This window comes from Polyodon spathula, chromosome 6, assembly GCF_017654505.1.
Source record: "Polyodon spathula isolate WHYD16114869_AA chromosome 6, ASM1765450v1, whole genome shotgun sequence".
Classification (NCBI taxonomy): Eukaryota; Metazoa; Chordata; class Actinopteri; order Acipenseriformes; family Polyodontidae; genus Polyodon; species Polyodon spathula.
Genome location: NC_054539.1, coordinates 59383202 through 59400662, shown reverse-complemented (window position 1 = coordinate 59400662; position 17461 = coordinate 59383202). Strand labels below are relative to the sequence as shown.

Below are 17461 nucleotides of genomic sequence, written 5' to 3'. Positions count from 1 at the left end.
AGCTATAACAATCAGAGGTGGAGTGACTTGAGATGTTGGATCAGGACTTTGTGTAAGTCTTTTGGATCAGCTAAATGGTCTTTTGATGATTAAATACAGTTGATAACAGTACCATGGAAAGCGATAATGTTTGGCAGACAGGGCTAACATGTAAGGGCTATGATATTCCTAAACCTTTGGCCTACTGTGCACCAGGAGGTGCTACACATCAATATATGTTAATGCAAATTTAGCCTGGTTATATTCTACTACCCAAACAACATAAAAAGTCTCAAGTCACAGTCTAATGTAATCTGTATGCTATGTGAATAGAATGTGATGTACTGTATGATATACCGTAAACGTTTATTCCCCAAGACATGAGTCAACCTACACTTTCAGTTTTAATTACAGTAATTAAACAGGAATACATCTTTGACACAGACTGCTATCAGTGGAATTAATATATTATTCTTAAGTGAAATTAAACATTACCGTTAATAGCTTATTAAAAAACAAGCTGACACAAAACAAGGTTTGAAATTAATTGTCTCCCACTGAGAGACAAAGAAATTTTTTTTGCACCCAACTGGATGGTTTTATCATTTGTTAATGTCAGCACCAGTTACACCATTAAAAAAAAAAAATAAAAAAAAAATAAAAAAAAAATCAATTAGCATACTAGAGAACTGCACATTATGTAAATTTTTTATAGCTTAAAAAAAGAGTCAATTTTAGTTTATTTGTCTGCTTAAACTCTTTAAGAAACGTAATTCGGTAAATGGTAATTCACAAATTACTGGAAAAATAGGATGCACAGATTTATTTATCTAATAAACACAGAAGTTAGACACTGTTCAAACTTGTTCACTTGTACAGTGACTTTTACGATACAAATGTAACTCGACAAATAGACAATTTTGATTAATGTCTGCATCTTCTCTGTTTATAAAGTTAGGTCACTTTAGCTTTGTTTCACTACCATTGATAGCTTGATCTTACATTGAGGTTTTATTTTGGTGCATTCAAGCAGCTGTCATGTCCAGTTTTTTTTTTTCAGAACTCTTACTTTTTCTTTCCAACTTGAACAAGTTGGTTACCCTTATTTAGAGACGTAAACAAAATTCAGCTGGGTCTTTGTTCTCATTGTATTTTGCGAAAAGGAACAGTCAGGGCTGATTTTTGCAGAACAATATGTTTGCAGAGATAGTAATTGCCCCGGGAAGCATCTGACTCATTTATTTGTGTTTAAGGGTTCCGGCCTTAACAAGCTAGGTTAGCAGACAAATAAGAAATAAAGAAATGCCAGCTGTGGAATTCTTTTTTTACCATCCAAACCGTTATGTTAGTTTTCACTATAATTAACCAGCATATTTTTTTTTTTCAAAGGATGGCTGTTTAAATAGTGACAATTCTATTTTTCAATTGAAGGCAATGACAGTAGGCTTCCTTTCTTGCTTTTTTCTGAAACTGATGCAGAATACAAGTTAGTTCTTACACTCTCATTTTGAGTATCGATCAACATGGCTGGCACCTAATACAAAAGGAGAGTTAACTACAGTTGTCTACTGAATGTGCTATTGTAGGTCGTCCTCTTTAAATCCATCGATAGGCCAGTTTACATGTGTGATTATTTCATGTGAATCGACAATACACATGAAACTTGGCAGGGAAAGCTTGTGAACGTGTCCCAAAAAACGGTCTCGGTATTTTACCGTGAAAGTGTCAATTTCTTGTGAGATTCCAGGAAAAGCTTGTGAAATCAACGCCCACTTACACATGTAAATGCAAGTTTCTCGTGAAAATGTTAATTAGCTCATTCAAGCCCTTTCCTAGCTGCTATAAAAGTCACATGGGAATATGTAAGTTCCCGTGGTCCAAAGATGGTAGCAGGAAAATGAATGTTTTGTTTGCAGTATTTTCTTGATCAGATTGATGTTGCAGATAACCCCACTTTTTTCTCCAGCTTCCCTAGAACATTGCATAATGGTAATCATACACGGACCTAAATATGTTTGTAAAGTATAATACAGATTGTATTTACCAAGTTTCTAAAACTATTACTAAAAATGTTTGATAAAATGCATCGTGAGCTTGTGAATTCAGGTGGTTACAGCTACTGTACAGTACTTCAGAATACATTTGCAAATAGCTTTAAACAACTGTCAAAACGTCTTTATTGTAAAGTACTACTAAGAACTATGTTTAAATGTGTATAACTGTACTCCAATGCAATTTATCCTAGTTGCTTATGTCTGAGTAAAACCTGTGTCCATCCTCCACTTACGTCCATTGGAGAGATGAAGGGACTCTGGTGTTAATATCTATAAGGGAAGAGGATATGATGAGGCAGCTTGATGCAATGCACAACACAAACATTGTTTAATCCACTCTCAAAATAAAGTGTGGCATGGAATTTTCGCAACTTATTTCTTGGAAATCAACAATACTACTCAATATTCAAATTCATTTTTAAGCAGAAGCAGTCGTACATGTTCAGCGCAAATGCTATATTTGGTGTAGAGATACAAAACAAGCTAATGAAACAAAAATGTGATACAAAATAAAAGTACACCATCGGGTTACACATGCACAGGCACACACACACACACACACACACACTGTGGCGGAGTGTCCCACCCCTTTGTGTTTATTAGTGTTTTATGTTAAATGTAGTGTGTTAATGTTGGTGTTTATGTATCGTCATTGGTACACAGGATAAAAATGGGTCTGTGTAACATGAGAGATTTTAAATGTATATTTGCATTTAGGCACAAGGATTGCACAGCACTTCACGTGCAGGTAAAATATAATAATATGTGAGCACGGAAAATTGTACTTAATTCACGTGCAGTTGTACCGAGACTCCAGTTGAATGACTGTTTGGTAATCGAGTCTCGGTACAGCTGCATAAAAGCAGCAAATGTTTTCAGTCATCAAGCATTCACATCCTCTTGCCTACACCTCTCCTCTATAAATTTTCAATTTTCTATTGTTTAAAAGATGAGCACGCTCTCCTGTGTGTGTGCTATGACAAACACGATACTGGGTTTGGTGAAACCACTTTGTTGTAAATAAAACCGGTTGCACAGCCAAACAAACAAGTTTGTGTCAGAAGTGTTTCAAACAAGTCCAGGGTTTTGTTTTGAAAACGTTCGTTCGTGGAAGTAGTAACTTCAGTCATTTACACACGTAAAAGTTTTTCTTTCCGGACGGGAGTCAGGACTGGGGGATCGGGGTGAACAGTTGTGGGTGTGTGGTCGGGAATGGTGGTGTCACACAGATGATGTGTGAAAAGCTGTGTGGGTACAACACTAAAACATAGTAATAAAAAAGCAGGCATAATCCATCAGCAAATCAGATCTTTATAACCATTTACGTCAAACAAAATGATATGGATTCTCTCTTGTGAAACTTCTCTGCTCATGTATTTTGGGGACTTTCACGGTAAACAGCACGAGAATCTAAGTGGGACATTAGCATGGCTAATTTAAATCTGACCCCTCTCCCCCTCGCCTTCATTTCCAATGTTTGACATTAACCAATGGCCACGCGGCCCGGGGCCGGTAGAGATCGCAGTTGGGCCGGTAGTTATGAAGCACCACAGGCTCGACTGGGCTGGTTACATTTAACTAGTATAATATACACTGAGTGTACAAAATATTAGGAACAACTTCCTAATATTGAGTTGCACCCCCTTTTGCCCTCAGTACAGCCTCAATTAGTCGGGGCATGGACTACAAGGTGTCGAAAGCGTTCCACAGGGATGCTGGCCCATGTTGACTCCAATGCTTCCCACAGTTGTGTCAAGTTGGCTGGTAGTGGATCGCTACTCCGAATAGCTCGTTCCATCTCATCCCACAGATGCTCAATTGGATTGAGATCTGGTGACTGGACAGGCCACTGCAGTAAGCTGAATTCACTGTCATGTTCGTGGAACCATTCCTGGACAATCCTAGCCTTGTGGCATAGGGCATTATCCTGCTGAAAACATCTGTTAGCAGATGGATACACTGTTGCCATGAATGGATGAACCTGATTGGCAATGATGTTCAGATATCCTGTAGCATTCAAACGTTGCTCCACTTTTATCAAGGAGCCCAATGTGTGCCATAAAAACACACCATCCACACCATCACACCACAACCACCACCAGCCTGCAATGGTGACACGCAGCATGATGGATGCATGTACTCATGTGGTTTTCTCCATACCCTAGTCCTCCCATCTGCGTGAAACAGCAGGAACTGGGATTCATCAGACCAGGCAATGTTTTTCCAATCCTCCAGTGTCCAGTGTTTTAGTTCCTTAGCCCACTGCAACTGCAGTTTCTTGTGTTTTGCTGAAAGTGGAACTCTGTTAGGTTGTCGGCTGCCATACCCCATTTGTGTAAAGGTCTTTCGGCACCAATGTTGTACTGGACTGTCAGTTGACTAACTGTAGCCCGTCTGTTGCTCTGCACAATTCGTGTCAGTCTTCTTTGGCCTCTTTCATCAATGAGCCATTTTCAATCATCTTTTGTCTTGCCCATTTACACTCTGAATGGCATACATACATAATCCATGTCTCAATTGTGTCAAGGCTTAAAAGTCCTGCTTTAACCTGTCTCCCCTTCATCTACACTGATTGAAGTGGATCTAACAGGTTACATCAACAAGGGATCATAGCTTTCACCTGGATTCTCCTTGTCAATCTATTTCATGGAAAGAGCAGGTGTTCCTAATGTTTTGTACACTCAGTGTATATAGTGCACTTGGTTCCATTTCATGAATCCAGGATAATGGGCCAGTGTGGCAAAAAGCTGAACATTAATTCACAAACCATTTTTTAAAAACATAAATACAAACTAATCCTATCTTTCCCACCCCACGTCATATTTGTTGTACAGTCAGAATCTGAGACTGCGTATCGAAGTTCTATGTTGGTGGTACTCATTCCCGCGACATGGCACATCTTTTACAAATCAGGTTTTCTAAAACTAAGCAGCTAATAAGACAAAAAGAAAGCGCTGAAATCAATAAATCATAAAGCAAGTAATTATGCTAAAACATGAAGACAAATATTTAGAGTGGAGGCTTCATTATGACAGTGACAAAAAGGTAATGTTCTGCCTTGTTTGGCATCAGTTTCCCAGACTTGCAGATAAAGCAGCAACTTTATTTGTTGTGAATTCAACATTTCGTTTACGTCATATCCAGTCTCACAGTAAGGTGTCCCAGTGGATACCCAGATACGTGATTGAATTGCCTAAATTTTTTATTTGGATCCGATGTGTTTAGGTCTAAAATGCCATTCACAATCTTTCCAGGACTCGCTGGTATCACTCAGCAAGATTGGCGCTGACTTGAGAGGCTACACAAGCGACAATGCTCTGAGAAGGATTGTTATTATTTTGTATTATGAATATTGTTTTAATAGTGTTTATTATTAGGATTAGGGATGGGTATTTTGAATAGTTTCCTATTTGAATACACAGAGTCCAACATTTTTCTGTGTTATGGTCCCTTACGCTACCAAGAATAAAAGGCAAATGCGTGTGCACAAGCAGACAGCATAACAGTGTAAGCCAGTAAAGTTCAGCCGGGTTCACAAAGTGTACAAACAATATCCATGATGAGATTTCTTCATTAAATACCCTATTTGCTTAGGCACAAGTTTTTCCTTTTGTTTACTGAATTTATATAAAATACAGAACTCAATGAGCGGAAACCTCACAGTGCGTATCTCTTCCAATTAACGCAACAGTAACATAACATTGTGCAAACCACCAAATAATAATTTTTTGCTGTAGTGTATTCAGAATAAAGTAACACCTATCATATACTAACCTAAATATTCTACATCTGTTTAATGCTAACAAATAATATTTTTAAAATAATATTAATAGCATAAATATTGTAACCTGGCCAAAACAATGGAAAATACATTCCAACATTACAATAGTTTAACATTACTAATTACAACTAACCATGAAGTACTGACATCAAATGAATTGAAGTCAAGTTACTTTGTTTATTCAATAACCTGTAAATAATTCAAAACAAGGATACTTGGTTGTACTTTTAATGGTCAGTGCAAATGTTGACGTTACTCCATCCATTCACAGAAAGTCAACAGTAGATGTTTTACATTGAACTGCAGTCCAGAGTTAAAAAAATAACTCCTTTCCAACTCCTATCTTGCCTTTTCTTATTAGTCACTGCGTTGTTGTGCTTAACATTTAGTATGTCTTTATATTCATCAGAACGTTAAAATACCTTTCTAATTTAGATGTTACCCAAGTCTGGATTACTTCTTTTAACACTTGCTATATACATTATTTTATTTCAGTTCACACATTCAAACTTTGCCGATGCCATGCTCCTGGAAGCTGTTTCATGACTGGCTAGCAACAGCTGCAAAAGCAACAGCTGCAGAAGTCTAGAATTATTTATTTCAGCTATTTTGTTTGTTTGTTTGTATACTGAATGTTTTGTTTTTTGTTAGTTGGGTGTAGTTTTCCCTGCATTTCACCCTTCACTATTTTAAGTTTCCTTAAATGCTGTGTCTTAGTGATCCCTGCTGTGGAAGTGGGGCATGGATCATTCTCTTGGTTAACCCACAACAGGCTCCTGCCAGTCACTGCATTTAAAATAACATCATATGTATGTGCTGTGTGAACTTTACACTGTAGCCGTGATACATTTATGCCAACAGGAACATGTTCATACCATTATATGTAACGTTTAAAATAAAAACGTAACAAAAATATCCATTTTGCATTCCAAATACTTTTTCAAAAAGGAAAACCTAGATATATATTGCATCATGTTACAGGATTAGGGTATTCAGAATAGCTATTACAATTTGCCTTGCACATGTGATGCACCAATGACCAAAAAGACAATGTATGCACAAACTAGTTTGATGTATGATTCAGACAGATTGAATTCACAGCACCTCAATTAACTCATGGCTTATAGGCTCACTCAGTTCCAGTGGTGATGTTGATTTGCCATGGCTCAGTGTTGCTGTGTCTGAGCCTTTTTTCTAGCTAGCAGTAGCTCCAACCTGTATGTTAAACTTGTAATAGGGATAGTGCTACATTGGAGACCATACTATTCAGATTACTAAGTCAATGCCATGTAAATGTTGAGTGATAAGTAAGGATACGACTGACAGCTGGAGATGTACTGGGCTTCAAATCAGACTACTACGACTGGTACCATGAAGAAAAGAAAACAAAATACTATGAGTACAACTGTACAATTACTAGTAATATAGAATTGCAATTAAACTGTTGGATATATAGGGATGTTCAATAACTCTGATCTACAGATTTTACAAGTCCAACATTTATTTTACAATGGAGTTGTTTTGTAATGGGCCAGCCCATCTCTAGTATGTCCAATAGGAATGCATGGGAGGGGTCATGTGTTTATTTCCAACAGAGATATATGCTTAAGCTTTGTAAAAATCATAGCAATCTCTGGAAAATACATAGTGTTGCCATGGAAAAAAATATGTAAAAACTATAAAATTATAGTGCAAGAAACTACTAAATAATAAATAAAAAGTACTTTCTTATTTACTTTATTTTAATTATTCCTTCAAGACAACATGTTTCAAAGTATGTTTATATTGCTAGCTGAAGTAGATGGTCCAACTAACATTTTTCCATTTCTGTTTTTTTTTTTTCAGGGGGGATTTTTGAATCTGTAGAATCTGGTCCTTCAGGAGCAGAGGAATTAGCCTTCAAATTTGCTTTAAATACAATCAACAGAAACAGGACACTCCTGCCAAACACAACGCTAACATATGACATCCAAAGGATAAACATCTATGACAGTTTTGAAGCTTCTAGAAAAGGTATAATGTTTCATTTGTATGTATACTCACTGCCAAAACTCACTGCACTCTCCAATCTATTTTTTTCTGCTAATATAAACATCAAACACAATTTAGAAAGTTGTCATGCCAAGAGTAATTATATATTTTAAGAATGACAAAGCAAGTGCTTTCAGCTTTTGTTATTATTGTTGCATACTTGTATGCTGCACTGTTACATAGTTTGGCATTGTATCTGAGAATTATTTGATAGATTAAAGTGGTATGGCAGTAAGACAGTTCAAAAGGTATTATTGCCATCTACTATGTTCTTATACAGTACATACCATACTTGTATTTAACTTGATTATGACTGGTATTTTAAAGAAGCACTTAAACATATTTGTTACATATCTACTTCCAAATAATGGTGAAACTTGACAATACATGACAATATATAGCATATACATCATGTAATAATGTATATTATAACAGGGAAGTCCAATCACAGTCCTTCGAGTCATTCCAGTCCAGGTGTAACTGGTCAAATTAAATAATAATAACCTGCATTAGGATCTAGGTGGAGGCTTAATTCATTCACGTAAGACACTGAGAAGAGGGTTGGAACACCTACCCCTCTATTATAACATTATTTTAATATGTTATAGTAAAATAAAAATATTCAAAAGTGGAATGCCATTCTAATAAAAAGTTATATATTTTACAGTACAACCACTTTTAACATAGCACTAAACTAATGTTTTAGTAACTCTGTAAAACCTCTTTCCTGATTGCTGAATGTACTGTTTGTTTTACTGTTGAATCCAATATGTGTAGATTTTATTTTTATTTCATTTACTTCTATTTTCATGAATTGAATTTCAATGCCCAGAGTTTACTTGTTGAAACCAGCTTAACGTCTTTTGTTGTTTTTACACCTATACATAGACTTTAATAGAGGACGAAGAGTAAGTTCTAAATTGTCCGGTACTTTTGTATCCTGTACAAATTGCTCATGTTTCAAGAAGAATAGACTTGCGAAGGGTTACATTTAGGAACCCCTCAATTTAACCACCTTGCACACTAATTACGTCAGTTCAGTACTGGCTGCCAATTATGACCCTACACCCTTTTGACAGTGTCTTTCTAATGTTTTGTTAAATTAATGCATGTGCTAAGTGATGGTCAATGTAGACAGATCACATTCTGCTGGCAGTCATTTTTTTCAGTGAATATCTGAATACTACTATGATACAATAATTATAAAATGGCCTGGGAATGTCCTGTATTCTAGTTGGCTACAGATATTCCAAAGCCATACGGTCACATTTTTATTAGTTACATTATGATTTATTTGTTTCTTGCAATCGCATTTGCTACATTTCAGAAAGAGGTATTAACTGATACAATGTTATCATTAAAGCTAAGGGTGTGTCTGGAAAAGGCATTCTGGGTAAAAATGGAGGTATGATGTGTTGGTTACCTGATGGTTACAATTCTGAAATAATTATGCATTTACATGTCAATTACAGATAATTACTCCGTCACTATGGGCTATAGTACCTTTTAAATGAATTCTGGCATAATTACACATTTAAATATCAATAAGTTGTCAGTAAGTGGGGAAAAAAATGCAATTGAAGCAGTGAATAAGTTACAGATACTTAATGATTATTATTAAAAGCAAATTGATAAATAGTGTAGGGCCACCATACCCGTTTTTTTATTCACGTCTCCAAGGTCAACTGTGAAAAGCATTACTGCGTTTTTGTGAATGTACTTTCAGTTATCTTGCTTATCTGGTAAGGGTACAGTTCTCTAGCAGAAAGATACATTTCATCCAATATTGTTTGAACACTGTGCCCTATTAACAAACAAGGATATGATGTGGACTGTTTTTTTAAATGTGTTTATAGAATGAATTTCAAATGTTCTAATGTTTTTAGAACATGTGTTGTATGGATTTAGAGATACAGCAGAAATGGTATTCGGTATTGCTTGTATAATCTCAACAACATAGGGATTGTGTAAAGTATTCAGACAAATATAAAGCACTGAAACCACTCTATAGAACCATTTTACTGTGTGTCCTAGAGAAAGCCCAGATCAACCATACAGTTCATACATTTCGTTGGTCTTTCATTAGACACCCTTGTGTTTACAACTATATAAAAAGGTTTTTGCCATGAAGTATCTAAAGATTTATTTATGAAGTATCCAATTTTGGAACCCCAAATTGTGATTGTATGGGATCGTATGGTTCTATTTAGAACCCTTTATTTGAAAGATTCTGTTTTACAATGAACCTAAACACAACAAGGGTATATAGATTTATATATATATAATGCCTAGGAATGATCTTTTCTAAAGGAACACCGTTTCCTAAAAGTGTCCAGAAGGTAAACAGAAATACAGGCAATTGAGGTAATTGTTCTGAATAGTACCTGCTAGCACATTTGCTTTCTCTTCTCTCATCATTGACAGACTTCTATCTCCTCTTCAGCCTGTGATCAGCTCTCTCTGGGGGTGGCAGCCATCTTTGGTCCTTCACACAGTTCTTCAGCCAATGCTGTACAGTCCATCTGCAATGCACTGGGAGTTCCTCACATACAGACAAAATGGAAGCACCAAGTCTCGGACAACAGGGACTCTTTCTATGTCAGTCTTTATCCCGATTTCTCTTCACTCAGTCGAGCAATACTGGACTTGGTCCACTTCTTCAAATGGAAAACTGTCACGGTTGTATACGATGACAGCACAGGTAAAAAACTTTTCAAACTATCAAATATATCAGGGCTAGATGTTTTAAAGGATGATCACATCCTAGAAATATATATATATATATATATATATATATAGATATCTTCTCATAATGATTATTACAAATAGATCTATAATATATTATGTACGTCCTTGCAAAAGTATTCAGACCCCTGACCAATTCTCTCATATTACTGAATTCCAAATGGTACATTGAAATTTCGTTCTGTTTGATATTTTATTTTAAAACACTTAAACTCAAAATCAATTATTGTAAGGTGACATTGGTTTTATGTTGGGAAATATTTTTAAGAAAAATAAAAAAACTGAAATATCTTGCTTGCATAAGTATTCAACCCCTGTGCTGTGGAAGCTCCCAGTTTGCACCAATGAAAGAAATTGCCCTAACAAGGACACAACTACCTTACCATTGGCCTCCACCTGTGAACCATTAAAGTTGCTGTCACATTTTCTGGATAAAAACCCCACTGTTGAAGGATCATTGGTAAGGCTGTGAATCTGAAGGAAAATGAAGACCAAAGAGCATTCTACAGAAGTTAGAGATAAAGTAATACAAATGCATAGATTAGAGAAAGGGTACAAAATAATATCCAAGTGTTTGGATATCCCAGTGAGCACAGTTGGATCAATAATCAGGAAGTGGAAGCTGCATCACACCACCCAGGCACTGCCAAGAAAAGGCTGTCCCTCAAAACTCAGTGCTCAAACAAGAAGGAGACTTGTGATAGAAGCCACAGAGAGGTCAACAATCACTTTGAAGGAGCTACAGAGTTCAATAGCTGGGAGTGGAGTAATGGTGCACCAGTCAACTATATCAAGTGCTCTGCATAACACTGGCCTGTATAGGAGGGTGGCAAGAAAGAAGCCGTTACTCAAAAAGTACCATCTGAAAGCACATCTGGAGTTTGCCAGAAAGCATTAGAGTGACCCAGCTGCGATGTGGGAAAAGGTTTTGTGGTCAGATGAGACCAAGATAGAGCTTTTTGACCAAAACTCAAATCGCTGTGTGTGGCGCAAACCTAACATTACCCATGCCTCAAGACATACCATCGCTACAGTGAAGTATGGTGGTGGCAGATGCTTCTCATCAGCAGGGATTGGGCATCTTGTTACAATTGAAGGAAGAATGGATGGAGCAAAATACAAGAAAATACTGCAAGAGAATCTGCTTCAGTCCGCTAAAAAACTGAAGCTTGGGAGGAAATTTCCCTTTCAGCAGGACAATGATCCCAAGCACAAAGCCAGAGCAACATTGGAGTGGCTCAAGAACAAAAAGGTGAATGTCCTACAGTGGCCCAGTCAAAGTCCTGATCTCAATCCCATTGAGAATCTGTGGCATTATTTGAAAATTGCGGTCCACAAGCGTCATCCAACCAACTTAAACAACCTGGAGCAAATCTGCCAAGAAGAATGGACCAAAATTACTCAGACACTATGTGCAAAGCTGGTACATACTTACCCCAAAAGACTTAAAGCTGTTATACTTTGAATACTTTTGCAAGGCATTGAAAATATATATATATATAGTGTGTGTGTGTTTTCAAGTCACTATTTTGCATCTGACATCATACACTACTGAACAATGTTGCTATAGTTATCATCTAGAACTCCAGTTACTGCAGAACTTTTACTTTGTAAAGTAGACAAATGTTTAAGCTAATATCTTAATCAGTATTTTGACTTTACATTATACTATATTATCTAGCAAACTGCATCTCAAAAGCATATCAGTAATTTTGGCTAATGTGATGTTTAAGTCGGAGAGAAGAAACACTATAATTTGCTTTCAGTTGCCTGGCATTCACTCAGCACCCAGACAGCTGAAGAATTGTACACACTTTTTTTTTTATATAGAAACTGCAAGTAATATAAATTTCTTTTTTTTTTAATTGTATTCATTTATTTAGCTATTTTTAGCAGATGCTGTATTAGTCAACAGAGACAACTTTCTGTCTGCTGCCAAAATTGAATAGAAATTAATTCAGTAGTTTGTAAGTTTACTAAAACAAAGTAATCTTACCATGCTGCAAAACATGCAACAATTGGATATGATTGTACACTCTTAAATGTCTTCAGTCACATCAAACTGAAAACAGTGAATGAAATGTTTTCAATGTTACTTAGTGTAAAACAGTGGATATCTTGGACATGCAAAAACTAGCATTTCTATACTCATTCTCAATGTCTCCCAAACCATAAGGGTTTGTTCCAGGAATGATTGATTCCTGCTAGGATTGTGCCACCTGTAAGCTATTATGGTCCATTACATAAAGCCGCAGTTTATCTTTTTTTTCTTTTTTTTTTTTTAAATCCAGGTCACACTTGTGCAGTCTGAGCTTTTTCTGTATTGCATTGTGCTATTCATAAGCTCAGTTGCCTTTGAGAGGAGAACAGAACAGAACACTACTATACAGAACAACAAAACACCACTATACAGTAACTTCACAGTCCATACTTTGAACTAACAGTCTTAACCCTTTAGTACCTACAGTCATTTGACTGTTATTTAATTAACCTTACACAGTTGATAACAATTGTTGTTGAAGAGCAACTCCTAAACTCAGGTAAACGCAACTTAACATAGGCTAGACGTAACACATATGTTTGTTAAAACACAGAATTTGAAAAATTGCAACAAGAATCTCTCTGAGAGATTGCAAATATCATTAAAATAGGTAAGATGGCAGTAAAAAGTTGAAACTACAGATCAGTGTCCGTCCGTCCGTCCGTCCCCCCCCCCAGGATTATTTTTTGACTCCCTCCATTTAACATGCCAAATAAAAACAGAATGTGCATTGAAAGACAGTATATGTTTGCACTTTAAGGTGATTTGTGAGTGGAATCATGTTACAGCTGGTTGCTTTTATTGAAACAAAGTGGATGGTTCAGGGGCCAGGCAATCAGCTTGCTAGTTATACACTAGTTCAAGTTTTGCTCCTCCATCCTCCCCTCTGCCACCTCTGTAACTACATCTCCCTCTGGGTGGCAGGGAAAACAAGCTTCCCAGCCTTGAAGGCCTGGCAGCGCTGGCCTCACCTCTGCAAGGACTGTTCCCAGCGAGCCAGAGTGGAGTCCCCAGCCAAAAATGTAAACCAATCTATTCCACCACAGACACTACTCCTGTTCAGTGAATCTACTATAGGTTGTAAGTCATATTTTTTTCTGTGAGTTGAGCGTACCAAATTTTGTGAGCGTGTTTCAGATGCTTTTGCATATCATTATCCACATGGCTAAACAGAAAAAGGTTTTGAATCGGTGTGACAATTTTTTAGATTACAAAATAAAAGATGCATGACTCACTGAGCTGACAATTATGTTTCTCATACTGCAATTGCGTTTAAAACGTATAACTGCACACTGGGAACAGACACCCACTTAGATTCTATAAAAGCTCTCTTCACCAACTTTTGTATTCATAGTGTACTGTTTATTAGTGAGCTGCTAGAGCTACATATGTAGGTAATTTGCTATTACTTTACTTCAATCTATTCCTTGGGGGTCTTTTCATCATAAACAATTCTTACATATAATTAATGTCCTTTGGAGGCAGGATTACAAGTAAAAGTGACATGATTGTAAGTCATCTATAAATATGTAACTGTATAATTAATTGAAGTGCACAACAGGCTAGATGTATGTAATTATTAAGTTAGCTACAATCGCTTTAAATAGGTTAATAAAGACCTATTTTCACCTTATTTTTATTGTAGTGATGTCAATGATGTCATTAATCACTCCTGGGAAGAATACACCAGCAGGAATAATACAGAGATAAAGGAATGATTCTCAAACATCTAAAAATGGAATAACACTGTCATTGGCTAATTGGATACATTAGTTAGACAGGGTTGAGTAGATGTGTCCCTATAATAACAACAAACATTATTAAAACTTGTTTATATGTACTAGTGAAAAGCACAAGATTAAACGAGTAATATTATTACCAGTTCTAATGCTAATTCGCACCAATTTCTAATCAAGGCATTCAAATCAATGGCTTATTTTTCAAATAATCTAATTGTGTATTCATAGCTTTATTATTCAAATGGAATCACATGAAATGATTTAAGAAAAACAAAAGTCCTGTAGGTTTTTAGAGATGGTTGTGAGAAATTGAGGGTTGAACCCCAACCATGGCTGTGTAAACTGGCAGAAAACTCCACCTTCCTTAGAGACTGCAAATTGTCACCACAGCTCTGAAGGTACAGGGAGCTATGTATCATATTATATAATATATATATATATATATATATATATATATTATATATATATATTTTTTTTTTTGTTTTTTTACATTTGCTTATCTTTCTTTTTTTAATCTCACAAGGTCTCATTCGATTGCAAGAGCTCATCAAGGCCCCTTCGCGTTACAACATTCGATTGAAAATTCGGCAGTTACCAATGGACACAAAGGATGCCAAGCCTTTGCTGAAGGAAATGAAAAGAGGAAAAGAATTCCATGTAATATTTGATTGTGGTCATGAAATGGCAGCTGGTATATTAAAGCAGGTGATTATCTGATATTGTGTTTATGATGTTTGTTTATTTTTACTTTTATGCTTATTGCTTTGGAATAAAACCTTCATTAGATTTGGATGTGAACAAAAGCTACCTGACTTAATCCTTAGATGACACGTTCTGGACCATTGGCATATGTATATATATATTATATATACATATATATATATATATATATATATATATATATATATATATATATATATATACGTAAAAAAGTTTTATTTTTGCTTTGCTGAAAACGAAACGCATCTGATATTATACCTTAAAGTGGGATTTAAGAAGCATTTGAGATTTCTTCATCAGGTATAAAGTTCACATTTATTTCCAGAAAAAAAGGTGAGGTTAAATTTGTAATCTTCAGTTCAAAACGATATAAAACATGAAAAATGTATTTCTATTCATTGTGGTCAGTCAGAGCATTTTTTACAGCTCTCATCTCCCTTTCAAGCAGAAGCTTCCATACTTGTAATTTGTCTGTACTTCAGATAAAAAAAAAAAAAAAAAAAAAAAAAAAAAAAAAAAAAAAAAAACTTTTGCTGGTTATTTTGGTAGCAAACATTATTTGTGCAGATATGACTATTAACAATTTACTGCTTCCTTCCCATTGGTTAGAAATAAACGCACCACACAATCTGATTAGGAATACATTGATAGAAATAATGACAGGGTAATTACCTGCTTTTACCTGATAACATTTGTGCAAGTATATGGAAAAGAGAAACATGTTGTTATCTGTTGTAATTACACAGTATCAGCATTGTACATGTAATTAATATGTAATTATACCCTTATTCCACAAGTGTTTACCATGTAAGAAAACACTGGTAATTACCCAGGTATTATCATGCTATTTTATAATAATATATGTTCTTGTAAGAACTGGCCTATAGTCCTGCTGCTTCTATTTAGGGGAATCTAGAGGTATTACATCATACAGTACCTTCTTTATCCAGGGTCAGAACTTGGAGATAGAAATCACAGAGAGACATAGGTGGCAAGTAAGTTCATTCTTTATTCAATCACAGGTTAAAACTATCAACTGATAACTTTAGGGTTACAGTAATTTTCTTCTCTAAATCCATATCTTCCCTAATTCCACATGTCAATACCTTGCAGTACTTTCAAAGTTTGACAACATGGTTAATGACTTAGGTAAGGAAAAGGATACGAGAACAGACAATACTTTGCAAAGGATTAGCTCAAGATCTGCAGTTAGCAAAGATATGGAGCCCCAGATTTGTGTCTGTGGCTGGAGCAAAGTGACAATACTTAAGGGTTTGAAGATTCATCAAGGGAGAATGAAATACTTGAGGTAGAAGGGACAAGGACCTTGCATTGATCAGTACATTTTACAAAGTCAGTCAAGTCAGTCAAATGAAATCCAGCAACAGGAAGCAAACAGGCAGTTCGCAGGATATCAACATCCCCATAGATGAGAGGAGGACTTGCGTACACACAACTAGTGATGAACCTAATGATCCTTGTGAACCAGGTCAGAAGAACCAGTGTAAGAGAGACAATAACCTCAACAGGCACAAAGCTGGTGTTAAATGGCCAAGAGCTTCTGAGAAAACAGAGTGGGACACAGTAAACACGGATCTGTGTTTTCCACTTGAAAAGAGTAGGTGGAACAGTCAAAATGAAGCTGGATAAATTTGGGGATACCATCTACGCATAAGGAAGTGAGATGTTTGGAGTTTTAAAAGAAATGAGAAAAGTACAAACTAATCCGGCAAAGTCTAGTCGCAGCAGGAGACTGAACGCTTAGTTAGGGAAAGATGGCACCTGAAGAAGCAATGGAGGAGAGCAGAACAAAGTCAGAAGAAGGCAGTCAATCTATTACAAAGGGTCATAAAAGATAAGCTTGCAACATTGAGCAGAGCTGCGTCTTAAATTTGAGGGCATCTTAAAAGCAAAGAAATAAGGTACATATGCACCTTCGTACTACAATGGATTACACTGTCTTTTTTATGAAGTTCTATTAGGAAAAGTATTCAGCTAGCCATTGATGATAGGTGACCTTCATTATTTAACTTGCTTTTTTGCAGTTGATGAAAGACACATAACTGCTTGGTTGAATCATGTTATTTTTAATATTTAAACATGCCTTTGGGCAGGAAATGTGAATGCTTTTAATTAAGTAAATTAAAATTAATTAATTTAATTAAACATTGTAAAATACAATATCAGTTTTTTTTTTTTTTTTCGGCCTAATTGAAACTCAACATCCAAAAAGTATTTGATAGTAGGATTCACATTTCTTCAAATAAAATGAAATAACCAAAGGGTTCAGTGTATTATTATTATTCAAAGGCAGAACCCGACTTTCTGCTCAGAATTAAAGATGAGATTTTAGCGTTCAGGCAATAGATGA

The 17461-nt window shown here is 35.9% G+C and overlaps 1 protein-coding gene across 2 annotated transcripts in view; it reads left to right on the top strand.

Moving 5' to 3' along the window:
• LOC121317404 (glutamate receptor ionotropic, kainate 2) overlaps positions 1–17461 on the top strand; it is a 216800-nt gene that overhangs the window by 54727 nt on the left and 144612 nt on the right. For both annotated transcript variants that reach the window (XM_041253299.1, XM_041253300.1), the window contains 3 exons: positions 7660–7827; positions 10289–10546; positions 14894–15075. In XM_041253299.1, the coding sequence (XP_041109233.1) occupies positions 7660–7827; positions 10289–10546; positions 14894–15075 (608 nt within the window). The remainder of the gene's footprint in view (positions 1–7659; positions 7828–10288; positions 10547–14893; positions 15076–17461) is intronic.